At 36.4% G+C, this 16,229-nt stretch overlaps 1 protein-coding gene across 2 annotated transcripts in view; it reads right to left on the bottom strand.

Annotated features, from left to right (window-relative positions):
- Nucleotides 1-16,229, bottom strand: part of PDGFA (platelet derived growth factor subunit A) — a 36,015-nt gene that overhangs the window by 12,439 nt on the left and 7,347 nt on the right. For both annotated transcript variants that reach the window (XM_074281088.1, XM_074281087.1), the window contains exons 3-4: nucleotides 12,685-12,792; nucleotides 6,958-7,145 (exon numbers count right to left, since the gene is read on the bottom strand). In XM_074281088.1, coding sequence (XP_074137189.1) covers nucleotides 6,958-7,145; nucleotides 12,685-12,792 — 296 coding nt within the window. The remainder of the gene's footprint in view (nucleotides 1-6,957; nucleotides 7,146-12,684; nucleotides 12,793-16,229) is intronic.

A 16,229-nucleotide genomic window follows, 5' to 3' on the forward strand; every position in this document is an offset into this window, starting at 1 on the left:
CTACCCACTTCTCTGCCCTCTGCCCCTTGAGTCACTCTTAGCTGATCTAGCTGAACAGATAGCTCCAATTAGTAAAACAACAAGGTTGTATGGAAAGGAGTGCCACAGATCTCTCTTCTTTTAGATCCTAGCCATCACACTTGTCCACCAGCAGCCTTTATAGCACAGAGGAATTCTGCAACATTATCTTTACAACAGGCCAATTAAGGGGACAATATTCTCAGGCTATTCCAGTAACAAATCCCTGGGTAGAAGATCAAGTGCATGGTCAAAGGCTTCCAAAATTCAGTACATTCTATCACCAGCTGCTCCCTACTTGGAAGAATTGGGGAAAGAGGGGAGAGACACTATGTCAAAATCAACCTGTAAATCAGTCCAACAAGAATATTGAATACTTACTATGTTCCAGGCTCTGTGTTAAGCACTAGAGGTACAAATAAAGGCAAAAATTATCCACTTCCCTCTAGAAATTCATATTTTAATGGGAAGATAATATAAATAAATGACAATGGCACATATGTGATTAAACTTCTTTTTGTTGTTCAATCATTTTTCATTTATTTTCAATCATGTCTTCACTTCATGGTCCCATTTGGGGTTTTCTTGGCAAAAGATATTGGAGTAATTAACCATTTCTTTTTCCAGCTTGATTTATAGATGAGAAAACTGAGGAAAACAGGATTAAATGACTTGCCTGAGGTCACACAGCTACTAAGAGTCTAAAGTCAGATTTGAACTCATCTTCTCACTCCAGACCTGGCACTCTGTCCACCTATTGCCACTATGATTACAGACTATTTAGAAGGTAATCTGAGAAAGGAAGATACTAACAGGCAGAAGGAATAGGAAAGAATTCCTAAAGAAGGTGGAATTTGAGCCAAATATTGGAGATAGCCAGAAACACCAAAAGGAAGAGCATTTTAAGTTTGGGATAGCCAATGCAAAGTATCTCAGATATGGAAGGAAGATGTAACAATATATTCAAGGAAATATAAGTAGACCAATGTAGATAGAACATATGACAAAATAAAGTCTATGAAGATCATCTAGTCTAAAACCTCTACTTAATAAAACAAGAGGAAACTGAGACCCAGCTCTGTCACTGAGAAATGTAAGCCAAAACAAATCACTTCCTCTCTTAAGGCCTAACAACCTGCAAGACATATGGCAGTTGGGATTCAAAGTAATCTGGCCAAAATAAGTGAGGCATATATACAATTAGCTCCCAATCAACCTACCAATGAGGGAAATCAACTTCAATTTGGAGAAAGCTCTTTTTTGCCTTTTATGTGATTCCTTGAAGAAATGATGACCATCATCATCACCATTCTTATGATATCCACATTATATTTAATATTCAGGTAGAGGGCGAATTAATACTATTTGCACCTTATATATACAATGAAATTTGATTCTCACAAGAATTCACAAGAAGGTGAATTCATTATCCTCATTTTATAAATGAGGAAACAAACTTTGAAAAGTTACTTGACCAATATCTGAGTGAGGCAGGATTTGATCTTTCCACCACAACCAATTCTATTCACTATACCAAAATGTTCCACCATTCTTGACCGGCCAGCACCCCTAGTAATAATAGAGATTAATCAAAAACTAAGAAAAGGGAATTAAAAAAAAAAAGATTCTTCAAGGGAATAGAAATGGATAGGGGTCAGAGGATGTGGGCCCAGTGGGCAATTCCACCCCTGGACTGCAGTGGGAACTGGCCAAGCCTATTATTAAATAGAGCCCAGTCATGGAAAATCCAGAAAGCCTAACACAAAGACTCTTTCAAGGGAAGAGATGCAACACATTTCTGGCACCACATTCTATAAATATATGTAGAACATTACATTACCCCTATCCAATCAGGAGACTCAGCTGTCAATAGGTGAATGGAGGCCCTTCTAAGTGAGGGCCCTTGACACAGGTGGCTTCCCAAAGAAACAAAGATTAAAAATCATTATATCAAGAAGCCACAATCACTTTGTCAACACACAGTACGGAAACGAGTTTTGGCCTGGCTACTTGTGTAATGTGGGGGAATTGACCTTTATGCCTGGACATTTTTTCCAGTGTGACAAGTTCTTAGGGAACTGACAAGCCTATGAGATCACTGCTGGGTTGGTGGATTTTTTTTTCTTAAAGGCCTTCAGAAATCTAATCAAAAGACCATATTTATTCAAAAAATATTCTACAAAATGGGGAGGGGGGAAAGACTAACCACAGTGCCTAAACCTGATCATATTCTCAGTTGCTTTCCAGGAATAGCCCACATCAACCATGTAACCATCACTTCCCTACTACCTTTCCTATGACCCCTAAGTAGGGTTAGGGGTCAAGACAAAGGCATTCAGTTCTAAATATGGAACTTCAAGAAAAAGGCTGAATGAAATGCCTAAAATAATTCATTATATCAAAGTTCACCAGTGTCTGACAATTGCAGTAAATCAATATGGAGTCTGTGAAATGAGTTCTGATGTGACACTAGCCAGGAAGACTAAGAGGGGGTAACGAATATGCAGCCTCTACAATAAGTATCCTGTTCCCTGCTGACCTCTTGTCCTCTTCCATGGGAAGACTCATGAGTGTCTGGACCAGATGTTTTCATCAGAAGGTCCTGTTTAGTATGGGGTGGGTGGCAGCTTTTTGTAGGCTAGAGAGGGTGAGCAAGGAGGCACTTGTGCCCTGAGGAATTTGCTTAGGAAGAATTGAATGAGAAAATGATCATGGGCCATGGGATTAGTCCTTGTATTTCTGATGACTTTAACTCTTAGAAAATAAGAAGAAAAAAGCCAAGAAAAAAAATGAAGGCTGTATGATCCATCTTGGACAAATTGCACATCACAGGAATGGAAAAAGACCCATTAATTGTTAGTTTCATGCCTTCTCTTCCATTACCTCATGGGGAATCATGCTGTACATGTTAACAAGGATTGACCAAGACTCCAAGTCTGGAAAGGTACATTAAGTAAAGGACAAGAATATATCATATTAATACTACTGAGATATTTTATATGCCAACTTCATGGATGACATTTCATACCTAATAATGGTGTACAACTTCTATTCCCTAGTATAGTAGTATCTTCCAAATAGTGGCCACTTAATAAATACTTGAAAATTATGACAATACCACTTTAAGGTCTATGAATTGAGGAGCCCTCCATGAAAGTAGTTTTACTAAGATTATCAACTGATTAAGAAAATATATTATAACAAAATGAATAGTGCTTAGTGTACAAATGGATTTCCAGACTCTGCATTAACTGCAGAAATCCACAGAAATTTAAAATAATAAAGAAGACAGGTGCAAATGCTTAGGCCATCACTTATAATTCATCTGGGTGGGACATATGGGTTACAAAAGGCATTCAAGCCAAGGGAGTCAGGGACCTCACATTAAAATACACACCAGCCTAAAGCAGCTGCACCACTTGATAAACCAAAGAAAGGTCACATTTCAAACTGTATCTCATGGGCTACAAGTCTGTGTGTGCCCCCAGAGCCAGATGAAGAAGGGAAAACTATCCCAGTATTTTAAAACACATGAGAAACAAAGTTCTTTTTTTCTGTCTTCCAGATGTCTTCTACCAGATAAAATGATTTTTAGCACACCTTCATTACTCCTGTTGGTAACTCATCAATCCTCCTCAAGAGAATGGACTTTGCAAGAGGGAAAAATTCAAAAAGCTTGCTATGCCCCAAATAAAACTTATAAAGAATTAAGTCCAATACAAGGGACCTTTAGAAATAAGGGTCACATCAACACTAAAGGTTCCTCCTCTTCTCTACTCCCTCCACAATCAGTCCTATTCTAACTTTCTAACTTTCTTGATCTTGATGCCTATTGCTCAGTTTGGTACCAAGAAACTCTATCTCAAAAGTTACCATCCTCTTTTCAGATAATAAAGTTTGGAAAGAAAACCAAGGTAAAAATTTTTCCATTGACCAATGAGGGTAACTTGCAAAGATATTAATTAGGAGGAAGGGAGAAACAGTAACTCCAATGCACAAATAAACTCCTATAGCAAACCAAAATAAAGGGGGAAAAGAGAATAGGGAAGCAGGAACAAGGAATGCCATTCTTAAACCTGCAAATAGGATGTGCCCATCTCTTATCAATATCTGAGCCATTTAACTGTGGTGAACTTCAGCTTCCTGATATGTAAATGAACTGGGCTGGATTGACCAACTCTAAAGCTGTTTCCCATTCTGTTTCTCTAGGAAGCTGAAAGAGGAACATTGGTTTCTGCAGGAAAAGATCAGCTGGCCAATACCTTTAATGGTGACACCTCAATTACAAAACACTTTTCTAGGGGCAGCTGCCTGATAACTCTTCTCTCCCCCCCCCAAAAAAAGAAGTCAAGCACTCTGGAGGTCATTGGGAAAATCACATGCTCTATATCTTTTTCTTTCTTTCTTTTGCCTTTCTTTTCTTTTAAAGGGAATTCTAAAAGATCTTGCAGCAGAGAGAAATAGAAATTGCTTTCTCAATACATCTCCCCAGAGATCAAGATAACCCCATGACACATTTTGATTCTTCCCAAATGCCTCCACATTACAAATAAATGCCTGTTAAATCATGTGGTATTCAATTAAGAAAATACCATTTGATGTATCTTCAAGGGTCATTATTGGCCCAAAAAAGAGGGCTGTGCTTGAATGGTGTAGATTTATAGGAGGAGGGATCCCTGAGGGAGGAAGGATGACTCAAATGGTCAACAAGCTTAAAGCAAACCTAATAATGAAACTAGAAGTCTCAAAATATTTTCAGTAGATCCTTTGTTCTGAAATATATATCACATCTAAGTTAACAGATTATATACATACTTAGAATTTCCACTATAGCGAAGTAAGCCCTTCTATCCTGAAGGAGAGAAGCTCCGGAGCTGTTTAAAGTGACTTCATAATCTTAGAGTTTTCACTGGTTCCTAATTTCCTTCCTGGGATAGTTTAACTCTCCAGGGAAATCATCATTAAAGATTCCTGTACGGGGGCAGCTAGGTACAGCTAGGTACAGCTAGCTAGGAGGACCCGAATTCAAATTTGATCTCAGACACTTAACACTTCCTAGCTGTGTGACCCTGGGCAAATCACTTAACCCCAGCCTCAGAAAAAAAAAAAAGAAAAAAAAAAGATTTCTGTACCTGCCCATAACTGGTCACTACACACACACACACACACACACATACAGAGTTTCTCTGCATTTATTCTTAATAGAACCAACACTAAAAAATCTCAAAGCTCCTGGGCCTTATGCAAACTAGCACCTATCCAATAGTAAATAAAAGAATCGGCCCTTCTGGAATTGAGTTGGAATACATATATATACATACATACATATATATATATATATATATATATATCCCTGTTTTACGAAAACTGAGACCTAGAAAAGCTAACTATTTGGGCACAAAGAGATTCAATGGCCAGGGTTTGAACCCTGGACTCTATCACACATTCCACATGTAACTGAGTGGTTATAGGACCATAAATTTAAACAGAGTAGGAAAGGACCATAGAAATTAGGTCCAGCGTTCTCGTTTTATATAGAACCTAAGACTCAAAAAGTCATGTGTCCTGCTGAGAGTGAACAGGAATATAATAATTGAACTGAGTGCTTGCCTCCTTCCAAGTTTGATGACCTACTCATTGCCCACATTGACTCACAACGTACAACAAAAAGAAACCATTGATTTTTCTTTGGCAAATTTAAACAGGCAGTGTTAGGTATTCTTTCCCTAATGCCCTTGAAAGAAAGGAATCACTTTCCTCTATGTAAACCATCTGTGAGTTGTGATGAACCCTGAATTACCAATAAGCTAAAAATGACTTCTGGAAATCTCCTCATCCACCCAACTTTCCATTGCCTCCTGATAAAGTTAGGTATGAACCAAACATGGTAACAAAATGTTTCCTTAATTCTGGACAGCTTTCATAGATGTTGACCATCAACAAGAGACAAAGAACAGAGTTGGACCTATGCCAGGTCAACACCCACTAATCAAGAGAAAACTAGTCAAGAATACATCCCCTCAGGTTGCAGCTATGTGTCACAGTGATTAGAGCACCAGCCCCGAAATCAGGAGGACTTGAGTTCAAACCTGGTCTCATTCACTTAACTAACTCAGACACTAACTGTGTGACCCTAGGCAAGTCACTTAACCCCAATTACCTCAGCAAAAAAAAAAAATGCATCCCCTCTCAGTGGGAAGGGAATCAACTTAATTCTTGAGTGCAGTAGAAAAAGGTCCTCAAATTAAAAACTTTGCAAAAGGCACTAATGGGTTCAACATAATGTACAGTTCTAAAGACTTACAACCAGTGGAGTCCCCATAAATCAAAGACTCTCAGATCCAGTTTCAGAATGCTTTATGAAAACTAGGATATATAAAACTTAGAAATTACAAGTATCCTTCACAACACATCCTTTTAAATAGCAGGTACTTTTTAGTAACTATAGACCATCAACAGTCAGTCAATTAGCCTGGCACTTACTACATGCCAGATACTGTGCTAAGTGCTAAGGATTCAAAGAAAACCAAAAAACAATCTGTTCTTTAACAACTCACAATCTAAGGGGAGAAACAAAATACAAATTACATTCAAAAAACCTTATATACAGAATAAATGGGAAGTGATCAATAGAACAAAGTCTGAAAATTAAGAGATTGCTAGCAGAGAATCTGGAGAGAGAGATAAAAATTAGTAAAACTGAAATATTAGGAGATATTGCAATTGAAGATCAGAAAGACAAAATGTACCTTGAGAATAATAAGACCTCCTGTTTGTACTTTCACATCAATTCACTTCAATTACATGACTTTAGAGGTTTTGTTTGTGTACAATTGCTCAAAACTATGGCTAACGCAACACTACATTTGTGGGAGACCCTTTACCTCCCCTTCCCCAAATTGTGCCCAGGAAAGAAGGGGAGTGAATAAGTCCCCTCACCTTGACACTTCTGTGGTGGATCCGTGAAGGTTGGCATCTGACACTGCTGGTGTTACAGCAGCCTGTGCATCGTCTGACCTCCACACACGGGGGCCAAATCAGGAAGTTGGCCGATGTAGGATCAATCTGACTCCGAGGTATCTCATAAATAACTGTTCTCGTTTTGCAAACAGCAGGAACAGCTTCCTCTGCAGAAACAAGAGCTACAAGTGAATGGATAGTGTCTGTCTGTCTGTCTCACACACACATACACACACACTAGTACACACTAGCACATCAAAGAAAAGAAAAGGCAAAAATGATTGACTTGACATCCTCCCCTGAATCATCATTAAAGCTAAGGAATGTGGCCTACATTTTTAGTCCCAGTTCATTCATCATGGCTTACAAGATAGAGCACTAGATTTGAATAAAGGAGACCTGGGTTCAGCTACACCCAACGAAAGAACTCTGGGAGATGACTATGAACCACTACATAGAATTCCCAATCCCTCTATTTTTGTCTGCTTGCATTTTTTATTTCCTTCACAGGTTAATTGTACACTATTTCAAAGTCTGATTCTTTTACTGCAAAATAATTATATGGACATTTATGTATATATATATATATATATATATATATATATATATATATATATATATATATATACATATACATATATATATATATATTTAACTTATACTTTAACATATTTAACATGTATTTGTCAACCTGCCATCTGGGGGAGGGAGTGGAGGAAGGAGGGGAAAAGTTGGAACAGAAGGTTTTACAATTGTCAGTGCTGAAAAATTACCCATGCATATATCTTGTAAATAAAAAGCTATAATAAAAAAAAAAAGAAAACCTGGGTTCAATTACTTGTTCTAATGCTATGTGACTGGGTCAAGTTGCTTAATTTCTCTGTGCCTCAGTTTCTTCATCTGTAAAATGGAACGGTTGAACACGGGGTCTCTTATGTTTCCTTCATGCACATACATGCCTCTTTCCTGGGGTATACTGTACCATATGAAAAAAACCCAAACTCATTTTTGCTGAAGATGACTCAGAATGGTAATACAAGGTGCTTCCCAGCAGGCCCGAGGCCAAGGTTTCTTCACCATCAAATAACCTTTATTAGATATCATCTTGTGGTCCAGACAGCTTAATAAGTAGAAAGTACACTGAATGTCAAGTCAGATGATTTAGCTTTGGACCTCATATCCAAATCTGGTATTTGCATGTAATTATCCATGTGAATTTTAGCAAGTCACTCCCTATCTCTAGACCAATTTTGTCATCTCTAAAATGAGAAGCCTGAACTAGATATAGATAAATCTTAAATCCTTTCTAGCTTTAAATTTGATTATACTAAATCTGAGCACTTTTATCCAGCACTGAACAGAGATTTAGGATACATTAAGTGGAAGAAAACAAGTCTTGCCCTGAAGGAGTTTATAATTTATTTGATATTGAAAAAATTGAACATGATGATTGGGGTAACTGTAGTTATGTGATAGAAGTCCTACAAAGAGTGGTGAGGATACCTAAATTCAACTTCTAGCTCTCAATATTTACTAGTTGTATCATCTCAGGCATTGGCCAGGACTTGCAAGGGAAACAATTTCTTGGTTAACAATTATTCATTAAATACTTATTATTGTGCAAAGCCCTGTTCTAGACACAAAGAATGGGGACATAAAAATGAAACCTCAGCCCTCAGGATGGTTACATTCTTTGGGAGAATATCACAAGCAAAAATGTATAGAATAATACAATGTAATTTCAAGGTGGAATGTTAATAACTTAAGAGGTCCTTCTGTATTCCATTATATGCCTTTAAAAGCATCTACTTTGATCTCTAACACTTGCTTTGTGCCAACTTTTCTATTCCTGTCACCTGTTAAATTCAGTGTCAACAGTTAAACTTTATAAAGTTTAAAGTTATACTTATAGAGTATAAGTAAAATCCTTGCCCAAAACTATTTTTGTTTGAAATGTCCAAACTAAATTTCCACTTAAAAAATAGATGAATTTGAAGTTTTAAAAGCCAATTTCAAAAGTATAACTAGATGTACCATTTTTTTCTTTTTCTTTTCTTTTTATCAATTTCTTCTAAAGAAAAGTGGGTAAAATTTGGGACATTTTCCATCTTGGGACCTCAGTATCCTGCTCTATAAATAAGGAGGTTAAACTCAACTTTTAAATTCCTTCCCAGATCTTATTTTGAATGCCCAAAATGTATATATGGCTTGGCTAGTTAGAAGAGATTAATATTAAAGTTAGAAAGGAAAGACTTAATATAGATAAGACTTCCTGGACGATGGGCAGAATTCATAAACATAGGAGAAAAGGGGGAAAAAAGATATTCCAGGATAAGAGTATAAGGGTAGGCAAAGGTTGAAGGAATGAAGGTTGAAGGTTGTAGAGAGAACACTAAGGAGAATGTGACTGACTGGAGTAAATATAATTAGGAAATGGATCAAGATTTGAACAGATTATAGATAACTCTCAACAGAGGCCTAATATTTTTACTTCATGTAAGAGCCATCATTCCTAAGAAATAAACTATTTTTTGCTCTTCTCTACTAAGCATGGCAGCTGAAATGGTACAGATTGATCTGTACAGCCTGGAACCCCAAGGAACTCTTTGAGTGCCAGAAAAGGATTAACAGAGAGAAATCTTTCTAACCAAGCTCAAGCTTACACCTTAATCTAAGTACATTCATTACTGGGAAATGTGACCAGAACTTAAGAGTCCTCAGCTGTTCTTTGGCTGGCAGACATTATATAATAACAATTTTCTTTTTAAATGCTAGCCGAGTAAGCCTTGAGTCAGAGTACACTGTCCATTATCAGTCAGACTTCTGAGCCTAATTTGTTATACTAAGAATAGGAGAAAACATGACTGACTGGTACTCTCATTATTTTAGAAGTATATATGAAAGGAATTCACCTTAGATGTCTCCACCACAACCCTAGAAGCAAGGCACTAGAATAGTATATATACATATACATATATATAGATATATATATATGTATATGTATATATACTATTCTATATATACACACTCTATATATATACACACATAGGTATATGTATAATATAGTATAGTCTAGCATTATAGGTATAGCTCTAAAGTAAATCACCCAATTATCATTTCTGATGTAAAAAATAAAAGAATAATTGTTCAATCAAAAAATGAGAAGGAAGTCATATAGATCCCTAGAAAGAGAATAGGACTGGGAGTCAAAAGGACTTGGGTTAAATTCTGACTCTTCCACTGATTATGTGTATAACCTTAGACGAGTCATTTGTGCTCATATTCTTGTCTACAAAATAAGGTCATTACACTAGATAACCTATTCTAAATCTCATTTCTAAGTTTATTCATTGTGTTCCCTTGAGAGGTAGAGAATCCTTAGTAGCACTCATGCTCTGGTAAAATTTCAGTCTTCTCTTTTTTGTGCTTTTATCTCTATTGCTAACTGTTTCATATGTTATCTTGCCTCTCCAACTGGACAATAAGAGCATCCAGAGCAGAGATTAAGTTTTTTTTCTTTTTTTCTTTTCTTTTTTTTTTTTTTTTTTTTAATCTGAGGCTGGGGTTTAAGTGACTTGCCCAGGGTCACACACTTAACACTGAGATCAAATTTGAATTCGGGTCCTCCTGAATTCAAGGCTGGTGCTCTACCCACTGCGCCACCTAGCTGCCCCAGTTTTTTCTTTTTTTAATTCCAAATCTTATTAATAATAACTAATATCCTTATTAACTAATTGATATATTTATAGAAATAATACTCATAGTGCATTTAAAATGAGACAGTTTACAAAAACTTAAAGGAATCTTTCCCCCAGGATATATATCTAGTGAATCAAGTGCGGTACACACCTAAATAGAGAAGCATGTGCTGAACACTGTAATTAAGATGGCTTCAGAACCAGTTGAAAGACTCAAAAAAAAAAAAAAAAAGTTATTGGTGGTTCTTGTCAATCTGTAAGAAATTATCCACTGGAATGTCCCAGTGAACTATCTGTGTACTTGGTCCCAATGACTTAGATAGACCAATCTTTAGATAGCATGTTTATCAAATATGAAGTTGGGAGGCATAGCTTTACACTAGATGTCAGAATGATTCAAAAACATCTTTAATTGGCTCAGGCCATTGAACTAAATTTAATAAGCTAAAGTCAAATTAGGGCTAAATGTGAATCCTTACACTTATATTCAAAAACAAATCAATTTCATAGATACAAGAGTACTAGTGGTATACCTGATTCTTTAGGTGTTGCCACCCAAAGCAATCTAGAAAGAAATATTGCCCATGCAGTATCTGTTGACAGCCTAAGAGGCAAAAGGCAGCTCCATAAAACGAGTGCATTGCATGAGCATGAGCCAAAAGATACTGACTAGAAATCAAAGTGCAAAAATCCAAATTCCCACCAACAAGATCCTATGTCACCTATCCCCTCACAGAGAGTTACCAACACTGTCATAGTGATCCTCACATACTCATACACACTTTCTGAAACAGCTGGCATTTTCTAAATGTAGCCAGACACCCACAACTTGGGGAAAAAATGATATGAAAATAAATGTCCCGGATATTTGTGCTGTTTTCTTGCACAATGATAGAACTGATAAAGCCCCCACAAGTCAGCCATTCAAATTGCATTTTGGAAAAGATGTGATTGGAAGGAAATGCAGAAAAGGCAAGTTGCCCACTTTCCCAGAGTGTCTGTACTACTGTGTACCCTACTGTTCTGAAGCTAATAGCTGTAAGCACTCTGTGTGCTCCATGTTATGAATTGGAAATTACATACAACCACATTTTCCAACTGAGGTCTACTCTCCAACATGCTGCAACAAGACAAGGCACTGAAAGAATTCATTCACGTTCATCTGTCTTGGACTCATTGTTCACCAAGGCACTGTAGCAATGAAAATGCTGTGACTGGGGAGGGAGATAACCCCCCCCAAAATGGAGAATTTTCATTAAATCATAGAAAGTTAGAGCAGAAAGAGACCTTGGAAACCAATAAATCAGGGCCATGGGCCCCTTCTAATGTGACTTGGTCATATAATTAGCAGTCAGGTTCAAGATTTTAGGGTCCTAAGATTTAGAAATGGAAGGGACCTTGAAAAAGTTATCTATAAAAACCTACAGTTTTGACAAATGAAGAAACTAAGACCTAGCGAAGTGAATTGTGACTTTACAAATATTATCCCAATTGACTGATCCTCAAATAACCCTAGGAGGTAGGTGGTGGTGTTATCCACCTCCTAGGGGTCACACAGGTACTAAGTATTTAAGTTTGGATTTGACAAACTCAGATCTTCCTAACTCTTCCACCCAGCACTCTACCTACCACAGAGTCGATTAATTTCCTCAAAGTCACACAATGATTAGCAGTTAGGATTACAAGTTAGATTGTGGATTGTGAATCCTCTGTTCTTTCTACTTCAAATTTAGAATCAAAGTATCCTGCTCCTTGAGTTCAGTGTTCTTTTTCATTAAATCACTTTGCCTCTTTTTTTCAATTCTACCCCCTTTATCAATAATCTGTCCATTAGGCCCACCCCTTTTACATATTTAAAGCATTTTGCAAACTTAATACAGGGTATATCAGAGCCATTTTAAACTTTAAAAGCTATTTATTAAAGCATAAAACAGTGCTAAAACTTTTGGGACTCATATTGCTATATAAATAAATATTACTTGTTATTTTTACTATTGTGACTTCTTACCAATACTTCTTTTTCTCCGAATGGGCACAGGACGTTTTTCCTGCACATGTTTTGGAGTATGGACCACATGAGCTTTCAGGTTTGTTTCTGAAACATCATCATATCCTCCTAAGGAGAAAAGAGAAAGGAAAAGTGACCATCTTGAACAAGGGACTAAATGTTACCATGCCTGGATTGAGCTAAAAATAGCACAGGTAGTATAGGCAGCTATGTTTCCAATTGAGCTTCTTGGCTCCAAGACTCTTCCTGGCATACTGTGGGTGACCACGGTCAGCTCCCAGTGGATGAAATCAGAATCACAGAACCACATTTTAACTAGCTACATCTTCAAGTGAAAGAATAATTGCTAAGATGAACAATGGTTATTTGCAAAGATAACTTGTCAAGATGCAAGATTAAAAAATGGATGTCATAGTGATCCAATCTATTTGCCCAGAAGCCATTAAAATACAGTTTATAACTACTCTTGGCAAATAACAAAATTAAGTCTTAACCACCCAATATTTAGGAAGAAGTAAATATATAAGCAGAAAATTTTCTTTAATCTGTTTTCTCCCTCCAGCAATAAATGTGTCTAAAGGGGTCCAGGTGAGACAAAAGTAGCATAAGGAGCTGCTATTAAATTCCCTTGCTATAAAATCAAGAGAACCAGTGGACATCTATTCTACAATAAGTGTTATTATGACCCTCCAAGAGACAAAGTTCCTTCTATAAACTTTCCCACCAATTGGCATTCTGGAAATTACGACTAATTCAAAAGTTTGGGTTTTTGTTTTGTCTCGAAATTGTTGAAGATATCCCTAAGAAAGTGACCTAACCTTTTTAGGGATGTTTTCAACTTTCAAAAGAGTATCAAAAGCTACACTATATTCTTGGACAGGATTAAAACTTGTCTTGTTCTGTAAATAATCTTATCACATGGGACCATGAGAAAAATTTTTAAAAAGAAAGTTTGAGATTTAATTTATCATAAAATAACCTAATGACTACTCCAGGATTAGATTCTATTAGGCCAAACGATTTCCTTAAAGACATGTAAGAAAAATGAGTGTTGGGATTTTTAAAAGTAATTTGACTTAAAAAAAATCAGAATCATGTAGATTGTTGCATATATTCTTGAGTCTTGCTGAATTGCTTTTTTTTCCTCTTTTTTATTTTTTGTAACAAGGGAAGGGAAGGGAAAAGAAAGAGGCACATTCAGAAATACGGGTGATACATAAAGATGTCATTAATTTCAAAATTAAAGCAAGGGGTAGAAATCAACAACTCAATTGACAAAGTTTTTCTAACTTGCTAAAAAAGGATTGTAGTGGTCTTTTGTGACATAAGGTGCTGTTTTATAGGTTTTACTGATGCCTGCAAAGAAAAAAAGAAATATATTTTTAAAAATGCAAGTGGGTGGCATTCCAAAAAAAAATCTCAATTGTACTGCCTACTGGCTAAAAGTGTTTCTATCCTTCTGAATTAACTTTTGAACTGTCCCAACTTCTGCATCATATTCCGTTGAATGCCGGTTTCATACTTTGTTTATTATATTGATCCTTCAAGTCTCCTCCACACCCCCACAACTTCAATCCTTCAAGTGAACAATATACAACTATGTGCTCTTATGTAATAACTTGCTAGCTTAAGCCTCTGGCAACTGAAAAGGTAATGTCATAAGACACCTGAATAGTTATCTCACTGGTAACACATGTCCTAGGGCAAAAGAAAGCATGAAATGATATCATTGACTTTTTTTCCTCTTAAAGAAGCTAGGATTTGTTCAGGTCATGATCACAAAGATCCACAAAGATCTATTAATTGATACTTAATTGATATGTAGGAGTACCCTGACCAATTCATAGAACTTCAAGGCCAAAGGTGAAAATATAAAGATGACCACTAGACTAACCTAGACCTAGAGTTAGGAGCCAGGATTTTGCCTTAACATAGAGCTATTTATGCTACTTTCTTTCTCTGGGCTTCAGTTTCTTCATCTGGGAAAGAATCTTAGACTCTAAGTCTACAAACTTTTTTATGAATCTGAAATTCTATGATTTTTCTTTGGCCAATCAGATAACAACCTATAGCAGTTCATTAAAATCTGACATACATTAGAAAAAAATGGAATCCTGTATAATGTTCATGGACATTGAAAATGTTAGATTTTGCACTATTTTTTAACTTAATCCTATATTTTTTAATGTCAGTATTATTTTTTAAACAATTCTAAAGCAATCAGATCAAAATTCATGTTGATGCAAATTTTTGATTTCTTATCAACCAATCATCTGTGAAGCAATTCTTTCTTAATAGAAGGGACATTTCTGAATCATCCTCTTCTGGCAGCCATCTTGCCAATGCCAGACCTTCTTTACAATACCCACCTAGTATCATTTCCAACTTCCTTAATAAAGTTTTACTCAATTTTTGTGTTAATTTAAATCGACATGGGAAAACAAAAAATCCCATTTAGCAATCTTCTTAAAGATGAGAAAGGCCTTTGTGAGGAAAGCTTTATTTCAAATATGAAGGGTAGAAAGTGTTTCCAATATGACATGGCTCTTACCTGTCTAAAAACAACCCAGGCCAAAATGGAACTGTCACTTGTCAACAAGATAGGTGGCAAAGAACCCAAATTGAGCAGTGCCTGATTGTTGTTGAGCCAGGAAAAAGATGTCTTGACTCACAGCTCCTGAGAGGCAACTTCACCCACATGAACTTTCAGGATGTGTCATGGAGCAAAATCAGACCAACTTTCAGTAGGGTAAAGCCCTCCTCTGAATCACTTTTTAAACTGTTTTCAAGACAGTTAATCAAGTGGTTCTGCTTTAATCTTTTGTGCATTGATATACTAACAACATTGAGATGATGGGTAGAAATTCTCCAGCAATTAGTCCAAGGCAGTGCATTAATGGGGCCAAAATGGGGATATTTATTGTATTAACTTCACCATGACACCCTGGAACTATGCCAATCTGACTAAGGGAAAACCCAGAAGTGTGACAGCAACAAAAATATTGTTCAGTTTAATTAATCATAGCAAATGTGTCCTAAAATTAATGAATACCATTTATATTTTTAAATAAATAAATAAAACTCACACAGGCCAGAGTCTGATGGCTTTCAAATGCTGTTAGCAAATCTATAGTTCAATCCAAATTTCAGTCAATTCCTTTTGCCTTATCAAAACTAAAGCCATAGACCAACATCCAAGAGATCAAGAACAAAGGGTGAGTTTTTAAAGCCCCATTAGGCCCTGGTAGGCAAAATTTCAGGTTCATTATCTAAGCTCTGCCACCTTCTATGTATATAATCTCAGAAAATCAATTAAGCAGGCTAAGCATCTATGTGCCAAGGTGGGAACAAGTAAGGTAAAGAGGGAAAGCTTTTATTAAGTACCATGTGCCAGGCATTGTGCTAAGTATTTAACAAATATTGTCTCATTGGATAAATTATTATTATTAGTGCATTTTTATATGGCACTATGTGTCAGGTAACCAGTTTGTTATTATTAAAATAACATTTATATGGTACCTACAATGTACCAGACTTTACAAATA

This window comes from Sminthopsis crassicaudata, chromosome 1 (genome assembly GCF_048593235.1).
Source record: "Sminthopsis crassicaudata isolate SCR6 chromosome 1, ASM4859323v1, whole genome shotgun sequence".
Classification (NCBI taxonomy): domain Eukaryota; kingdom Metazoa; phylum Chordata; class Mammalia; order Dasyuromorphia; family Dasyuridae; genus Sminthopsis; species Sminthopsis crassicaudata.